Source organism: Aythya fuligula, chromosome 1, assembly GCF_009819795.1.
Source record: "Aythya fuligula isolate bAytFul2 chromosome 1, bAytFul2.pri, whole genome shotgun sequence".
Classification (NCBI taxonomy): Eukaryota; Metazoa; Chordata; class Aves; order Anseriformes; family Anatidae; genus Aythya; species Aythya fuligula.
In genome coordinates this window covers 3,953,780-3,970,188 of record NC_045559.1, presented here as the reverse complement: position 1 = coordinate 3,970,188, position 16,409 = coordinate 3,953,780, and the positions used below count along the sequence as shown (strand labels likewise).

The following is a 16,409-nucleotide window of genomic DNA, read 5'->3' as shown; positions in this document are numbered from 1 at the left end:
TAAATGCTGCCTGCTTTGTACTCATTGTTTATAAAGTTGAAAGCGTTTCTGATGGTGACTATTCATTCTCACAGTTGCGTGCAGAACAGAAGCAGGTTGGTTTAACTCCTTCCCTGCCACGTCCTGGGGAGATCAGGCGGCTCCGCAGAGAGATCAGCTCAGCATGGGCACTGAGGGACTGACAGGTCAATAAATTGAATTTCTGCAGTAACCTGGTGGGGTGGAGTTCACCAGGGCACTGTGTTATTTTGCATTCAGAATGCATGCTTGTACATGTCTGTGTTGTATGGCTCTGTGTTGTATGGCACCATGTTGTAGTTCTGTCTGCTGTAGGAGCAGAACTTCATCACCCCACAGAAGGGTTTGTCATGTTCCCTCTGGAGCAATGGAGAAGGTCCCTGGAAGGTGACCTACTTGTAAGGAATGATTGACACATTGATGTCCTCAAGGCAGCACCAACTATCCTGGAGCAGCACCCACTGTGTAGGAAATGTCCTTCCAGTCCGCCTTGAACTCTGGGGTTATAAAGGATGGCCCCAAACTCTGCTGTAAGAGCAGACTTGTTCTGTTCTACTGAGTTTGGAACAGTGGCCAGAAGTTTAACTTGAGTGTTTCTACCCAAGGATGCTCTCAAAGGGGGTCAGCAAGCTGTCCGTGGTCTGTCTGCAGGGCAGCCAACAAGGGTGAAGGGGGGGACTCCCCCCAAGGCTCCTTCAGAGCTTTGTAGGTCTCATTGCTGAGGGACAGCATTCATGTTTTCTTGCTGAGCACCCCTGACCTGGGGCCATCACAGGGGATACAGGCATCTTATCTTCTTGTCAATCTTGCCATCTCAGCTGCAACTTCAGATGTACCTTCTCAACCCACTCCCACCTGCTCTAGGCCCTAGCAGACTTCAGAGCCTTGTAGAAGCAGACTCAAGAAGGAGCCATCAGAAAACTTTCCCAGGACAAGAGGAAGTGTAGGTTGCAGCCTGTCTACAAACATGTCCTCCGTGCCATTCTAACCCTTTTTGCCCTCCAGCACACTTAATTTTTGAGTGGTTTCAAGCAAGTTTTTTTCCACTTCCTATTTTTAAGCTATTCGATGTCTCCATAGATCTCAGGCTTTGGTAGCTGTCTCTAGTAGTTCATTGCAGTTTGCACTGCTTAATTACATCTCTCATAACTGCATACTTAAGGTTGATCTCAAGCAGTTTTTCTCCATAGGCCATGCCAGACAATGGACCTTTGTAAGAAGCAAGGGCAACTTCCCATTTGAGGTTAAAAAACTCAGAGTTATGCCATCTTTCTTTTCAACAGCATTTAAGTAGCATCCCAGCACCCTATAGACCATGAACTTTAGTAGTAAGTATTCCTAAGTCAGGTTTGCAGTCTTCAGCTTCATATCTTTAGACAGTTCAGAGGCTGAGCTCCTATAATGATCTTTGAATGCCAATTAATCTGAGATGTTGTCCACTTTTTCTTTCCCATCATGGCAGAAGGATGTAATAAGAGTTCCCCGTTCAATTAAATGTGTGCATTAGATGGTTGCGCAAATCCATGAGCAAGCAGAGCATGACTCCTTGTTCTGCTAGGTGTGGACTACAATTTGTGCTTAAAGAGGGGGGATAAGATGTAGCCAAAGTCAATGAACCTCCCAGGAAAATACAGGGTTTTTCTCCTTCCCAGTCCACTGAAGCTGAATCTGGCCCATCTGAAGACCCATGAGGTTCCTCCTGTCTCAGTGTCATCCATGCATCTTCTGGTTTGCTGTTAGCTAAACCTCATCATCTTGCTGTGTATCTTCACAACGAACACCAGTCAAATGTTTTAACTGGCTCCTGAACTCGTGTTTCCAAGATTTTTGCATTTCTGTACTAAATTACCCATCTTCATTTGGTCTCCTTACTTCCTTAAGCTGACTTATGTCCAAACACCTCTACAGATGCCAAACCTTCAAACTGAAAAACCTGAACCCAGTTATTTATTGGAAAAAAATGTGTATTCTTACCCTGGGAGACCAGCTCTGGCCCTGTGCTTGTCAGATGACAGGTGGGGTTTCCAGCCAGACTTCCATTTAAACAAGAGTACTGTAATTAAAAGGAGCTGGCTAAAGAAATTGCACAAATTAGAGCAGACAGCTGTTATTTGAAAAGAACAAACACTGTGTGTTTTGTTGTTGTTGTTTTGTTTTGTTTTAAATGGCCAGCTCTTGGCTTGCTGCCAGAGATGCTTACATTGGATTTTATGGATAAAAATCTTCCTTCAGCTGTTAAAAATATACGTGAAAATTCCCCCCCTGTCCTCCAAGTTGTGATGGGTGCTAGGCAACAAAAGGAGCATATTCATAAACTTTAGCGTAGCCTGGAGATAACTAACTTGAGATGTTTAATAAACAGAGAAAATACAGCATCCATTTTATTTTATTCATGCATTTTTGCACAGAAGCTGAGAGTAGTGAAATAGAAGTTTAAACTGGGAGCATCATAGCTCATTGCACAATAAAGAGAATGGAGCTCTTCCTGCTTTATAGGTAAAGTGAGTGGTTTGAATCAAAAAAAAAGAAAATCTGATATCTCCCTGGTGGTGGAGGCAGTGAGGGGATCAATATGGCATACACCAAGGGCTGGAAGGGAGACCTAGGTGACACTTTCTGCTGTTTGTTTTCAGTTCAGAGATCCCCCCATTCCTCTTATGTACCAGAAAGAGAGTTTTCTGCTGTCCTGGTAGAATAGCTGATGGTTGCACGTGATTGGGAACAAGGACTGGATATTTTCTCAGTCTTCTTTGGCATGCAAGCACCCAACAAGAATGCAGAAGAATGAGTAATTAATGAGTATTCCTATTGGCACGTAAAATCCTGCCTTATTAATAGAGCAGCTCCCAGGCTTAAAATCAAACAGAACAGGTTGCTGCATTTGGCCAGTGTCTCTGGTAACTTGAAAAGGGGCAAACCCATGTTCGCCCATAAAAGATGTATGGGAATGCAGGTTATACCAGCCTGAGTTCACTCCACTGAATGGATGATGATCAGGGCTGGGACCAGAGGATTTGCTGGGATTTGCTTCTGCCTAGTCCCCCAGTAAACCTGTCCCTCTGTCCTTCCATTAAACAAGCACTGTAGAGTCACTCGTCCCCTTTTAGGGACCGTTGAGCTCTGCTGGTAAAAAGCAATGGCACCAGCTAGTTATTAAGTGGATTCACAATGTTTGCTAATGCTAATTATACAAATTAAAGCACAGAGGGTGAGTATAGGCTTGGAGAACAAAGAACAAAAATGAGGAATTTGTAGAAGAAACTGCTTTCTCTCCAAAACCCTGGCTGTAATCTTTTCCTTCCTCTTTTTGAGTGATTTCTGGGTGTTCTTTTTCAACTTTATTTCCCCCTTCCCCACCCCTAATGTTCATCTTGTCTTATTCTCTAGGAAAATCTCTTCTTTGTGATGGAGTATCTCAATGGAGGAGACCTCATGTTCCATATCCAGAATTGTCATAAGTTCGACCTTCCCAGAGCCACGTAAGATGTTATGATTACCTTTTGGCTTGCAGCTCTCACACACGGTAGAAGCAAAGATGGCAGCTGGGGACACCGGGGCTCTTAGTTTTATTCACTGCTCTAACACTGTCCTGTGAGGGTAACCTTGAGAACATCCCTTGACCTCTCTGTGCCTTACCCCCATCTTCAAAGCACTCTCAACTGGATTTTAGCATGGAAACAGAACCACTTCCAAACCCAGCACTCTCCAAAACGAACAAAACAGACGCACAGGTCATCACCCCAACTCACTGGCTGACTTGGAGCAAGTCACTTCCTCTCCCTGTCATCTTTCCCCTCCCACAGAAGGCTTTTTAGAGCATATCTACACAGTTCATTGCAGTCAAATGTGAACTCGCTTTGCATTCTTGGTCAATCAGGGAAGCTATTTCTGTCTGGAAGCATTACAGATGCTGCTACACCCTCGTCAGCATTACATTTGGCTGCAGTCTCATCCTTTAGCTTACAAAGAAGGGGCCTCCTTCCAGCATGTGAATTGGCTCCCATAGCTTGTGCTAACCTCAGAATATTCCCCCAAACACTTGCTTACAGCCAAAAGCTGGGCTGAATGGAAGCTGTGCCTTAGGCTGCTTTGCTTGCTGGATCAGTGCCTTTCACAGGGGGGCTCTTCACCTGAAATCTTACCTCTGAAAGTGCCTAGAGTGTCTATAAACAGCCCTGAGCATGCCTAAGATCTTATTTAGATGGCCCATGGATGAGGTTCATGCTAAAGCAACCTACAGGTGCCTGCTTTGAATTACAGCAGCCCTGGGGTTGCTCTACAATTGCGCTCATTGAATTCTTGCTCAGCCCAGCACCAGAGGCCCCAGAAATGACATTGTGCACCTAACCTCCACCCTGGCTTTGCCACCATCAAAGAAATCCCACAGGTGCATTTTCAGCCATCTCAACCTCTTGTTCTTTACAACACCACTTCAAATGAGGTTCACAGTCCAGTGATCAGAGGCAAAGCTCTTGTTTGTTAGAAGTAATAGAATATGTTCGTTTTTCCTTTTAAGGTTTGAGTCAAAAAAAAAAAAAAAAAAAAAAAAAAAAAAAAAAAAAAAAGATCAAGGCTTATCAAAACTGCAAAGGTAAATTCAAATCAAAAATTAATACACCAAAAGAGAATTAAAAATATATTTAGCTCTGTTGAAAGTAAATAGAAGAATTCAAATACATGAAAGGTGTTTTTAATCCTTCTGCGAACAAAAGGTATTTGAAAAGTCAACACTGAAACCACTATAAGAATTAATTCTTATTTGATAATTAAAAAAAAAAAAAAATCATTTAAATCAGTGTTTAATTTGCTGGGTGTTTTCTTTTCCAAAAGCATGTGAATGTTCAGAATTAAGCCCTCAGGCCAATGCACTGAAGACTGGTGAAGCAAAGGATACAAATACCTGGGGGATATGACCTGTGGTTACATTCCCTTCTGGGCAGAGTGCTTTCATTATGCAGTGATGCTTCAGCTTTATGCTGCCTCTGCAGCAGGACGTGTTTTTGTCCTTTAGGCAGAAATGTGTTAAGAACAAAGTTCTAAAACTCCAAAAGACTCCACAGAAAGGCCACTGATTTGCTAGCTTATCCACATCTTGAATAAAATTTCAAAAGCAAGTCATTAATCTGGGCAGTGAAGAGATCTGTGTGACCAGCTGAGGAGCTTGTTGTCCCCAAGCCCAGATGTCCTCCTGCCTGTCCCCGTGCTGGCACTACTCAACTCTTTGTGCAGCAGCCACTGAACACAGCTGTTTCCACCTGCCTTTTTGAGTTCTGAAACATTGACTATAAGTCTGATGCAGTCTGGTACATTGTTGTAAATCACTGATTTACATGAAATATGTAAATAAGGGAGAGGCAGAAACCACCCACTCTTCCTTCCTTGCTACAGGAACCATATCTTGAGGCAAGGCAGGGTACAGAGTTGGAGCTGGGTAATGGGTTTTTTTGCTTCACTTATGACCTGGAGGCATCCTCAGGCACTTAAGGACATGTCCTCAGAAACTGTTAGATATCAGAAAATGACAGCTAGCCATGTTTTGTTGTCTCCGAAGCCCCAAAAACTAGTAGGCTTCAAATCCCTGCCATTTGCCAGAGTGGTTTCAGTACTGGTATGAGTACTGGCTACGTGGAGTGCTTTTGGGAATTCCACATTGTCCATTGGTTACTTGTAAACTCCAGTTACTCTAAGCCTTCTGGAGACACTCCAAACTTACTGGGGACTTAATGAAATTTTGGCTCCTGTGAAGGCAAAGTTTCCATCTTTTGGGGGTCTAGTTGAAAGCAGCTGTTGGAAAGCAACCGTCCTAACTTGTTCTTTCTGTCACTCAGGTTCTATGCTGCTGAAATCATATGTGGGCTGCAGTTCCTCCATTCAAAGGGCATAATATACAGGTAATTTTACTCCTCATTGTCCGATATGTTAAACCTTTCTTACACTTACTGGCATCACACTTCTATGCAGATTCACTTTTGAAGATGGCCTGCTGTTTTCTTTTGAAGAGATGGCTCAGAAAAAGGCAGCTTCGAGCCCTTCTGAGGAATTCAGTCCTATTTCAGTTAACATTAAAGCAAACTCTTTGATGCATTTACACCAAGTCTTTCACAGAGCACTCAGAATAAGCACACAGTTTAATCTTTCCATGGATGAAGATATATAAGGTTAAGCTAACCATGAGAAATGTGGTATTTCTGCTGTGTAGCTTACCCTGGAACAGTGGTGAAAAGGTCAGCTCAGGTAACAGCAATAGGGAGACAGCAATACCTTAATTTTGGGGTTATCTGCACAGCCCCATGGGATCCATCTTATCATCATGACTCTGAGCTAATCACCCAAGCCTTTCTTGTAGTAAGTAAAGTAAACAGAGAAAAATCATGGTTTTTAGGTACTAGTTCATCCAACCTGTATTAGAGTGTCCATGAGAAGTGGACTTTCTATCAGTGGGCTCTGTAGAGAGCAGATGGATACTAGGTCAGGTACTAAAGGCAGCCGCACTCAGGCAGAAGAATCTTCTCCCAGATTTCCAAAACTGGGAGGAACTTACTCCATGATGCATCAGCCTGCTTAATCCTACAGAGGAAAAGTCTTCTACTGTAAAATTGTGCATTCCATTTTCTTCTTTACCTCCTTAAGAGCTTGGAAGTTATACATGAATGTTTTGATCTAATACACAAAAGTTGTGGTTAAGACCTGCATGAAAGGCCAAGGGACAAGATGAAAGCAGGAGGGGCTGCAGATATCAGGAAATGGTCTGTTTTCTGAGAGAAACTGAATTTCTGGGGAACACTCATCTAACTCATCTTCTTGGCAACCATTAGTTACTACACTGCAGCATTTTGTGAAAGAGGGAATTAAATATCTTGTCACAAGCACATGAGAAAGTTCACTAAAGCAATGTTTGCTGAAACCAAAATGAGCTTATTTCAATGTTTGTCACATAGCACGAACATTAGAAAAATGCTAAAAGTGAATGGCTTGTTTACAATTCACTCTCCCATTAAACTCAAGCTTTGATTCATATAAACTCTCATTATTCATTATTAGTGCTCATGTGAGAGCTGTTTATTGACCAGTGAGGGTGACTGCATAAACATGAGATCAATATCAATAACATTAAGCCAGGATGGTCTCTGGGGTCTCAGCATTTTGTGAAGTGCCCAAACCACTTAGCCGAGTCTGCTGTTCTTACTTAGACTTCTTAAAAAAGTTGATTAAAAATATCTACAGGATGTTTTGAATTCGTGATAGCACTGTTAAAGCTGGCTTTTTGCTTGTAACTCACATTTTTATTTGAAACTGCTACACCAGTAGTGTGCCAGGTTTGGAGGCCCATTTTCCCATGAAACAAGAGATTGTGAGAGTCTGGAGCCATAGACTGTGCAGGGAAGTGGGGGCAAAATGGGATAGCTAGACATGTTGGTACAAAGAAATAGCTTATTCCTAGGAGTCAGTGTGACTTTGCTCTGGACATCAGGCTTTGATAGGAAATATCTGACCAGTCCTACTCCTTTTTCCTTTTTCCTTTTTCGTTTTTCCTTTTTTCTTTCTTTTTTTTTTTTTTCCTGAAAGCAATAACCACAAGGTCACTTGAGAACTCACAGCCATCAGTATCTCAGTCAGAGCTAACTAAGCATTTAGAAAAGTGAATAGAAATCATTTCTGAAACTACATCACTTGTGATGTAGTAAGAATAACGAATCCAGCTGTTCTGTCTCATGCACCCATGTCTGGAAATGTTGGCTTAAATTTTAATGAATGAGCCGAGGCATTTTTGGCAGAAAATCCAATCCCTGGAGCCAATGAGTTTGAGACTCATCAAAATAATGAAAGCGAACTGTAGGTGATGGGTTTTTTGTTTTGCTTCAAACTACCAGATGAATAAAAGCAGTGCTGGCAGCCAGAGATTGATCTCAATGGTGTAACTAGAATAAGTCATTCCAGCTGGAAATTGTGACAACATGAGTGTCTGCCACTTGGAAAGCAAATGTCTTGGTTGTCTCTATATTTCTTTTTGATTGATGACTCCTACTTTTTATTTGGCTGTATTCTAGCAGCAACGAACTATTGCCCCATGACAAGTTTTGTAGACACTACAAAGGAGCTTTGCAGAGGGAGGATGAAGAGACACCTTTCCCACAATTGTAGGTGACTGAGGAAAATCAAGTATTAGAAGTGATCTTCTCTGAGAGAGTCAAATGGTCAAGGCCATTTCTGAGAAAAAAAAAAAATACATTTATATATATATGTATGTGTAAAACTGTTGTCACCAGGAGTGTGGCTATATAGCAGCCTCATAGTAAGGACTCTTGCCTGAGATGTGGAAAATGTGAATCAGCAGATGTTAGAAAAGACCAGTTGTTACCTCAGCTGTGCACAAATCCAGTTGTTTTATCTGGGTGCTCAGGGAGCCTTGAGAGAGAGCAGTGACTGAGAGTTCAGGCAGTGCAAGAACATGGGTGCTCCAAGACCAGGTATGCAAATTCTACCTACATCCCAGGTGAGGTGGAGCATCACTGATCCAGGCATCTCCCTGAATCATTGTTACAATGAAAATCAAAATGTTTAGGCAAGATGCAAAAGTCTAACACAGAAGCTATGCCAGCCTTCCTTTCTTTATGCCTTTTTCTTTATTTCTTTACATTATTTTCTATCCTTTCAGAAGTTATTCCCACATGGAGAGACCCTTTTGTTCTCTGTAAATGACCAAGATTCATCAGCTCACTTGCTTTTATTTCTTTCTTTTTATATTCACTTATTATTTTTTTCTCCCTTTCTGGGATCTTTTCGTCCCACTGCAGCTCTCAGAGCATAAAGCCTCTGACAGAAGCCTGGCAGCTATGTGTGAAGGGCTTGTAAATCCCTGGGGTTCAGGCAGTACAGCCCGCAAGTGAAAAGTTGCTGGATGTTCTGCTGATGTCCAGGGTTGTTCTTACCATGCAAGGCTCGCAGGTCCTTACCTCTTCCAACATTTGTACAGCCTGCACTGGGAGGAAAAGCTGGCAGCAACTTCAGAGGCAGTATTGAAGCTCCCAGGAAAGGGGGGAGTGAGAACTAGCCAGTCCCTTCTTGCTCCCCTTCTCCGGGCAGTGTTAGAAGAGAAGCATCAACCTGGACAAAGCATTTTTAGCTTCACTATTCTTCATCCTCCAAGGAGAGATGCAAATATCTTGGGTAAAGTTAGATAAAGCAAATGAGTCAGTGCTCATACAGGAGGAAGAGGAATTTTGAACTTCTAGAGATAGCAGCTCATCCTCTAGCCCTCAGCCTTCTTTTGTAATTGGATCATGTAGGCAATTAGTGAATTAATGAGTGTATTCTGCTAAAATCACTTGCATGGCTCTGTAACACTTTAAAAGAAGGGATTCCTTTCTCTTCTTCCACAGAGACTTGAAGCTAGACAACGTCCTCTTGGACAATGAGGGGCACATCAAAATTGCTGACTTTGGGATGTGTAAGGAGAACATGTTTGGAGATGCTAAGACAAGTACTTTCTGTGGGACTCCTGACTATATCGCTCCGGAGGTAGGTGCTGGATCCAGGGAGGTCAGCAAGCTGTTGTGGGACAGAGAACTCATCTTCAGACGTGGTTGTTGGTCAGTGGTGGTGGGGCATGCAAAAAGCAATAACCTGCTTGTGAATGGTTTCAGGCTAGAAACCTTATTTTAGTTTGACTCCACAAGCTGCCTCCAGGTGAAGGAGACCCTAAAACTTGAGGTGATGTGGCTGTGTCAGGGTCAGGCCATGCTTGAGTTAATGAGTGCAAGGCAGAGCTCACAGCTCGAGTTAAGGGCCTGCTCTGCCCTCTTGACTCAGGATATTTGTGCTACACTTGAAGTACTGCCCTCTGAGGCTGGGGTTTGCTTGGAGACAGTCTACAAGGTCTGTGCATTGCAGACATATCAACAGGTGCTCTTCTTCTTCCCCAGCTGATACACTTGGTGGAGAAAAGCTGAAGCTGGCCTTCATGTGTCCCTGTAATAAAGCTGGATGGTCACAGACACCAGACTTCAGTTTTCCCACAGGATCCCCTGCCCTTCCCCTTATTTTTTCAGGTTTCCCACACAGAAGTTAGCTCTTATTTTCTTTTTCTAGCAAATGTAGATTTTTTGGTCTAGATCCATTCAGAAAAGAACAAACTCCCTTAACCTGTTGAGTTCAAGTAATGACAGCTCTCACTGTGGAGAGACTTTGACTAATTAGATGGCAAACTGAGGCCAAAGAAGACATTATTCATCCTGGAGGAAAACTAAGAGTCATCCATGCATCATGTTCGACATCACTCTGAAATCCATTTATTTGCCTTTCAAGCTCCCATTTCATGATTTCATGATGGATATCAGTACTTTCCAAATGGCTTTTAAAGCTCTTGTTTTTTTCCCCTTCTCTATAATTCATTGATCATTTAGTGTGCACCAAAGGCCTCGATTCTGATCTAAGTTACACCACTGCTGACACGGGGGCAGGTCTCTTCAGTAATTGGATTTGTATTGCCTGAGAACAGGTGTATGTGTGCTCTGCCATCAAGTTGCAATTGTCTTTTATTCCATTTCAAAATGCTTTTATTAAATTAAAAAAAAAAAAAACTTTATTTTTTCTGATCCTAAAAGAGAGCTGAGTGATAATCCATTATCTGTGATTTTACTTTATAGGTGAGAGCGAGTTGAAAATAGCTCAAAGGTTTTATTTCTGTGCTATCATTTATTTTAGAGATTCAACGAGTGCATATAAAACATTTTACCTCCAAATTGAAAGAACTGCTAGAGTTTATGGATCACCTCTCCTGCCAGAGGTTGAAGCCATGGACTTCTTGTCAGTATTTCAATGTGGCTGCTAGCACTGTAATTTGTTGCAGGCACAGCACCTTGGCTACAGCTGTGCAAATACAGGGATTTGGGGTCACCAGGCAAGAAATTTTTTATCTCAAAAATGTTTGACAAAAAAAAAAAAAAAAAAAAGAGTTAAATTAAATTTCTAGAGTTCATTTTTTTTAGAGAACACAAAACTAATAATTTTTTTTCCTTGACTAACATAAATAATTTAATTTAGTTTTCCAGACACTTTAAACTTTGAAAAGTAAGGCCTTATAAAAGAAATGTGTCTTTTCAGGAGGAAAGGCTTAGATGATTTTGTTTATTAGCAGCCCAAAAGAAATGTATTAGGGAGACTTGCTGCTTCCCTTTTTTCACTCTGGATGAAACATATTGTTTATATTGCCTCTTCTGTTCAAATAGGGTTTTTGTTTGTTTGTTTGTTTGTTCTGCTTTATTTTTTCGGCATTTTTTCTCTTTTTGAATTTTGGAGACAGATGTGTTAACCATGAACACTCTACATCAGCTTGGACCTTCTGATATTAAGGTCCTGCTTTGCTAGATGCCACAGGTACATCAGAGGGGGATACTGTTCACATTAGGTGAGAAAATTCATCTAAAAATGAAGCATCAAATGGCACTTTATAGCACGGTAGGAGGGCTAGCTTTGCCAGAAGCCAGGTCATCCCTTCCTACCTTAGATATGTAAGTCAGATAAATCACCATTTTTCCTCCATTGACTGTAGAAAGACTCTGGATAACTAGCTTAATAATAAGACAACTAACTTTTAGGAAATAAGATGAATCCAGACCCAAGTGGCAAACTCTGCCCTAAAGCATTTAGAAGCAACGAAGACAAGGTACGAAATCACTTTAAAATAACTCAGACAAGCCTACAATACCTCAGAGCCAGGAGTAAAGATTCTCTAAATCACAATTTTTATCAGCAATTTAATATACACTAGTTTAGATAATTGCTTTCACTGGTGTTATGCCATGCTCATGGCTTGCTACTGATACCTACACTGTAATCATAGTATAGAGGATGGTGATGCGACCAGGCTGTGGGTGCAAAAGCAAAGATCGTGGCTTAAAATAACCTATTTTAAGGTTATTTCAAGCTCTATTCAAGCTCTAAAACTGCAATAAGGATCCTAGACATCATAGTCTTCACATGTATCTTTAGACATCTGCAATGAAATTATCTATATATGAGCAAGTTGTCCAGATTCCTTAATAACTGAAGGAGATGAACAGAGGGTTACATTTTACAGCAGGTAGATATTTAGCTGGATGTCTAAAATTTGCATAATTTTCTTATCTGCGTACCATATATCTAAAGAGAGATTAGATGAATTTAGCTCTTCCAGAGAGAAGTCTGAAAGTTTGGTGGTATCTGGCCAAGTTTGCAGGGGAAGAAAATGACAGATCTGTTCTTTGGGGAGGTCATTACCCCAACCGACCTGTCCTGGTCACAGTACACTGGATATAACCTTCATTTTATAACTGTCACAGAAAAGCACAACTCAATGGACTGACTGAAGGCAAACTCTCATTGCTCTACTTGTAACTCAGTTCTAACATTTGATTTCTGTCTTCTTTTCCCATCCCTTTGGCCTAAATAAAAGCTACCTAAAGTTCCATCTCCCTGCTTAGCACATAGTTTATTCTTCACCAAACTGACAATTGCATGGTAAGCTGTTTGAAATTCCTTTTGTTGAAATTGAAACCTCTTGGCAGACCTCTACTGGCAGATACACTGGCTCAGGGATCAGGTAGGGGAGAACACCTCTGCCATCACATTCAGTACAAAGCAGCTTTTGAAGGGTCAGGGCCTGACCACCGTTCTGAAGATGAAATACTGATGACAGACATTTTGTGTCTGTCTTTTCCACTCCTCTCTTTGGGCAGATATTGCTGGGGCAGAAGTACAACACCTCCGTTGACTGGTGGTCCTTTGGTGTCCTTCTGTATGAGATGCTTATTGGCCAATCTCCTTTCCATGGCCAAGATGAAGAGGAGCTTTTCCAGTCTATCCGTATGGATAACCCATTCTATCCTCGCTGGCTTGACAAGGATGCAAAGGACATTTTGGTGAAGGTAAGAATTACCATACGTCAAATAAAAGTTTTTTTGACAGAAATGTCATCTTTGGCTTGTATATCTCCGTCTGTTTTTCAGAGAAACAGCTTTAGTATGATAGGGGCAGTGAGAGTCACTTTCTCTTTCTTGTTTGGGGACCTCAAAGCCTATCCAGACAAAAGCTTTCAAATGCAATACAGAGATTTCAGCTATGTAGTTGTATGCTTGCACACTCAGACACATATGTTGTTATTATCTCTACATCAAATCTGTACTCTCTCTCTTAAGAAGATAAAATACAGCCAGATCTTGGCCATTGTTTTTGGCATGTTAGTCTAAGAATCCCAATCAGAAATTTAGTAAGGTAGAAGAGTCTTCACACTCTCACCAACATTGTTTGAGTTTGAGATCCTATCTGGTAGAACTGTCCCAGTCAATACACTGTTATTGATAAAGAGTAAAGTATTCCTCTTTTTTTCAAAATTTTAGCTTTTTGTCAGAGAACCTGAGAGGAGATTGGGATCAAAAGGGAACATCCGCCAGCACGCCTTTTTCCGGGAAATAAACTGGGAGGCATTAGAAGAAAGAAGGATTGAACCTCCTTTCAAACCAAGAGTGGTAAGGATGTATCTTCATTCATTTCAACCCATCTCATGCCATTCTTTCCTGAATCATTCCCTTCCCAAATATTTATACCCTCCAATATGTGTTTGCAATAAACCAAAGCCAGAACCCACAGTAATACTTTAAGCCACTTTAAGAATCCAAGCTCTTCAGACGTGGGTCTTTAATGTCACATACCTCAAATCCCTAGTATCTTAAAGGTGGTTACATGTTGACCTCATAACTAGCAGTTTAAGGCACCAAGTTAAAGCTTTCAAAATGCCTTCAAATTTTCAGGGAGTTGTTCTAGAGTTGTTCTGCCTATCCAGCAGATGCAGATGGTTAGCTAAGTCAGGATGGAATCAGTCCTATTAATAACAATAATAAAATTTAACTTGACAAGTGCAATTCCATTTTGCAGTCCTTCACAAGCATTCTTTACCTGATGTGACCAGTCTGCCGTTTTACAATGTTGTAACATCCCTGCAAGGCAGAATTAATGGATCACAGCCTCAGTGCCTCCTGCATAAAATGTATTCCCATTACTACTTCAACAGGACAATAATAAGCAAGTCATTAGCATTGGTTGCTGGATATTAAGAGTTCAGACAGGCAGCAGGTCACTGCAGCTTAACAACTTACTGTGCACCGTTTGGGCTACAGTAGACAACTATTGCGGAAAAAGACTGAGAGCAAACACTTTGTGGTTTCCTTGGCTGAACCAAGCTTTCTCCCAGCTAGTTGAGCTGAGCCCATAAGAAACAGCCTGATAAGGCTCATACTATTATAATGAAGACCTGAATATTAGTGATTTGACACTGTTTTCTTTTTCCTTTTCTTGAAGAAATCTCCAAGTGACTGTAGCAACTTCGACAAGGAATTTCTAAATGAAAAGCCTAGACTATCGTGTGCAGACAGAGCACTGATTAACAGCATGGACCAAAATATGTTCCGCAACTTCTCTTTTGTGAACCCTAAAATGGAGAAAATATTTTCCTGAGATTTGTCTTACTGAAGAAATTCTCTGTAATGGTTTGAGTAACACTTTGTCAGCTGAAGACTGTGCGTGGTTATTTTAACCAAGAATGTGCCAGAAAAACACGTCAGTGAAAATTCATACCAAGCCTGGAGGCTTTCAGCTCGTTCCAGTCTGTAGCAGATGCCAGCCATGCTTCACTAATAATGAAGTCTCTTCATGGTATCTTTTGGTCTCTATTCTCTCTTTTCCCAATGTTCTTTAAATTGAGAACATCTGAAAATGAAGAGGTGCCAAAACCTCTTCCTCTTTACTTGTACCTACAGCCAATGGATTTCTCTATAAGAAAAAAACAAGCATGTTTGTTCTTCTAGTGTTGTCAGTGCCCATTTCTGCAATTCTCACTTAGGCCCACCTCCTTCTGCAGGATGAGTGGTGGGCTCAGGGCCTGAGGGCATCTGGGAAGACTTCATGTTGGGTGTCTTTGCAACCTCCATTTGTACATGTGCAGAATTGTGCCTGTGTTGAAGTTAGAAGAAGCAAATTAACTCCCCTCACACTTTAAAACTGACCCTCACATGTATTGGGATTTAATGCTGTGCCATAAAGTCCACTGAGAATAAGAAAATTTGTAGGTGCACATTCCAGCATTCATATGTCTCAGCCAGAGGCCATGAAACTAAGGCTCAACCATGAAGGAAGATCACAACAATAGCAGGTGTCAAGATCCATACAGAAACCCAGAGGTTTTATCTTAATACTTCAGCAGAAAAGATGGGAATTGTAGTACAGAAGAAAGCCTTAAAAACCCCTTTTCTAAAGCTTTAACTGTCCTCAAATTCACCAGATTCAGAGCAAAATCTGCACTGGTCTTTCTGGAATTTTATTCTAAATCTGCATCAGAAATGTGGTAAAGTTTTCCTCAAACCATTCTTTAAGCATCATAATATTGGCCTTTCAGTCACAGCATTGGCATATTTTACTGGAATGCTAATAACCAGTCCTTGTAAAGGTTGAAGTGCTTCCTATTGCTCTAAATGGTGCCCTGATGCCTTGAAGACATGATGGGCATTGCAGATGTGATGGGCACACTGCAGGACAGCACACCAGGAGAGGGTGGCCCTCTCCCTCCCCCTGTGATATTTTGCTGCATATTCTACCTCTTTGCAGTGTGTGGATACGTTGTTGGGTTAAAAATGATCTCATCTGTGATCCGTTCATGACAGAATCCTTTTAAATAAAGATGCACAGTTTTCAGAGGTTGGAGAAACTCAGAACCTCCCAATTACTGCTTTCTATGGAGACATTAGGTAAATACTGGGTCAAAGTTAAATCAAAGCCCCAAATGAGGAATCTGTAATATATATGTAATAAATGCTAAGGAATTAAGCAGTCATCCCAGCTTGTGTTAGGCTGTAACTGAAGCATGTAAATTTGGAGCTTCATTGCAAGAACTCCTCCAGCCCATTAAGAAGAGATGTTCTAGAAGGTGAGTCATCCCGAATTTGGATTATTTTTGGAGGTGCCCTTCTGGATTCACTGGAATGGGCACTTAACATGGACCCTCCAACAGGACAAACACAGCTTTACAGGCTGTGCAGCCACTGTGGGATATCTCTGGCAGCAGCTGCAGGTGCTGAATCCTGCAGGACCAACAGCAGAAGTGCCTAAAATCAATGAGAAAAGCAAATTGCCTTAAAAAGGACTCATGCTGGTGACTTTTGTAAAATCCTTGCTTGTGCTGTATAGAGTATAATGGGGTTCTGTGCACACGGTTTGTGCAGCCAGTCATCATGTTTAATTTGAATGGTAAACATGGATTTCTAAAACACCAGTGCAGTTTGTACAGTTTAATAAAATGTTGTGTACAATTGGAAAATGTAGAAGTGATTAAATGGGGACGAAAACCAAAGATGCTTGGAAAA

The 16,409-nt window shown here is 41.4% G+C and overlaps 1 protein-coding gene across 2 annotated transcripts in view; it reads left to right on the top strand.

Annotated features, from left to right (window-relative positions):
* PRKCQ (protein kinase C theta) overlaps positions 1 to 15,471 on the top strand; it is a 40,007-nt gene extending 24,536 nt beyond the window's left edge. The window contains exons 12-17 of one of the 2 annotated variants that reach the window (XM_032197462.1): positions 3,406 to 3,497; positions 5,847 to 5,909; positions 9,399 to 9,537; positions 12,735 to 12,923; positions 13,395 to 13,523; positions 14,353 to 15,471. In XM_032197462.1, coding sequence (XP_032053353.1) covers positions 3,406 to 3,497; positions 5,847 to 5,909; positions 9,399 to 9,537; positions 12,735 to 12,923; positions 13,395 to 13,523; positions 14,353 to 14,508 — 768 coding nt within the window. In that variant the 3' untranslated portion in view covers positions 14,509 to 15,471. The remainder of the gene's footprint in view (positions 1 to 3,405; positions 3,498 to 5,846; positions 5,910 to 9,398; positions 9,538 to 12,734; positions 12,924 to 13,394; positions 13,524 to 14,352) is intronic. The other variant, XM_032197471.1, reaches the window with a different exon arrangement.
* The last annotated feature ends 938 nt before the right edge of the window (positions 15,472 to 16,409 follow it).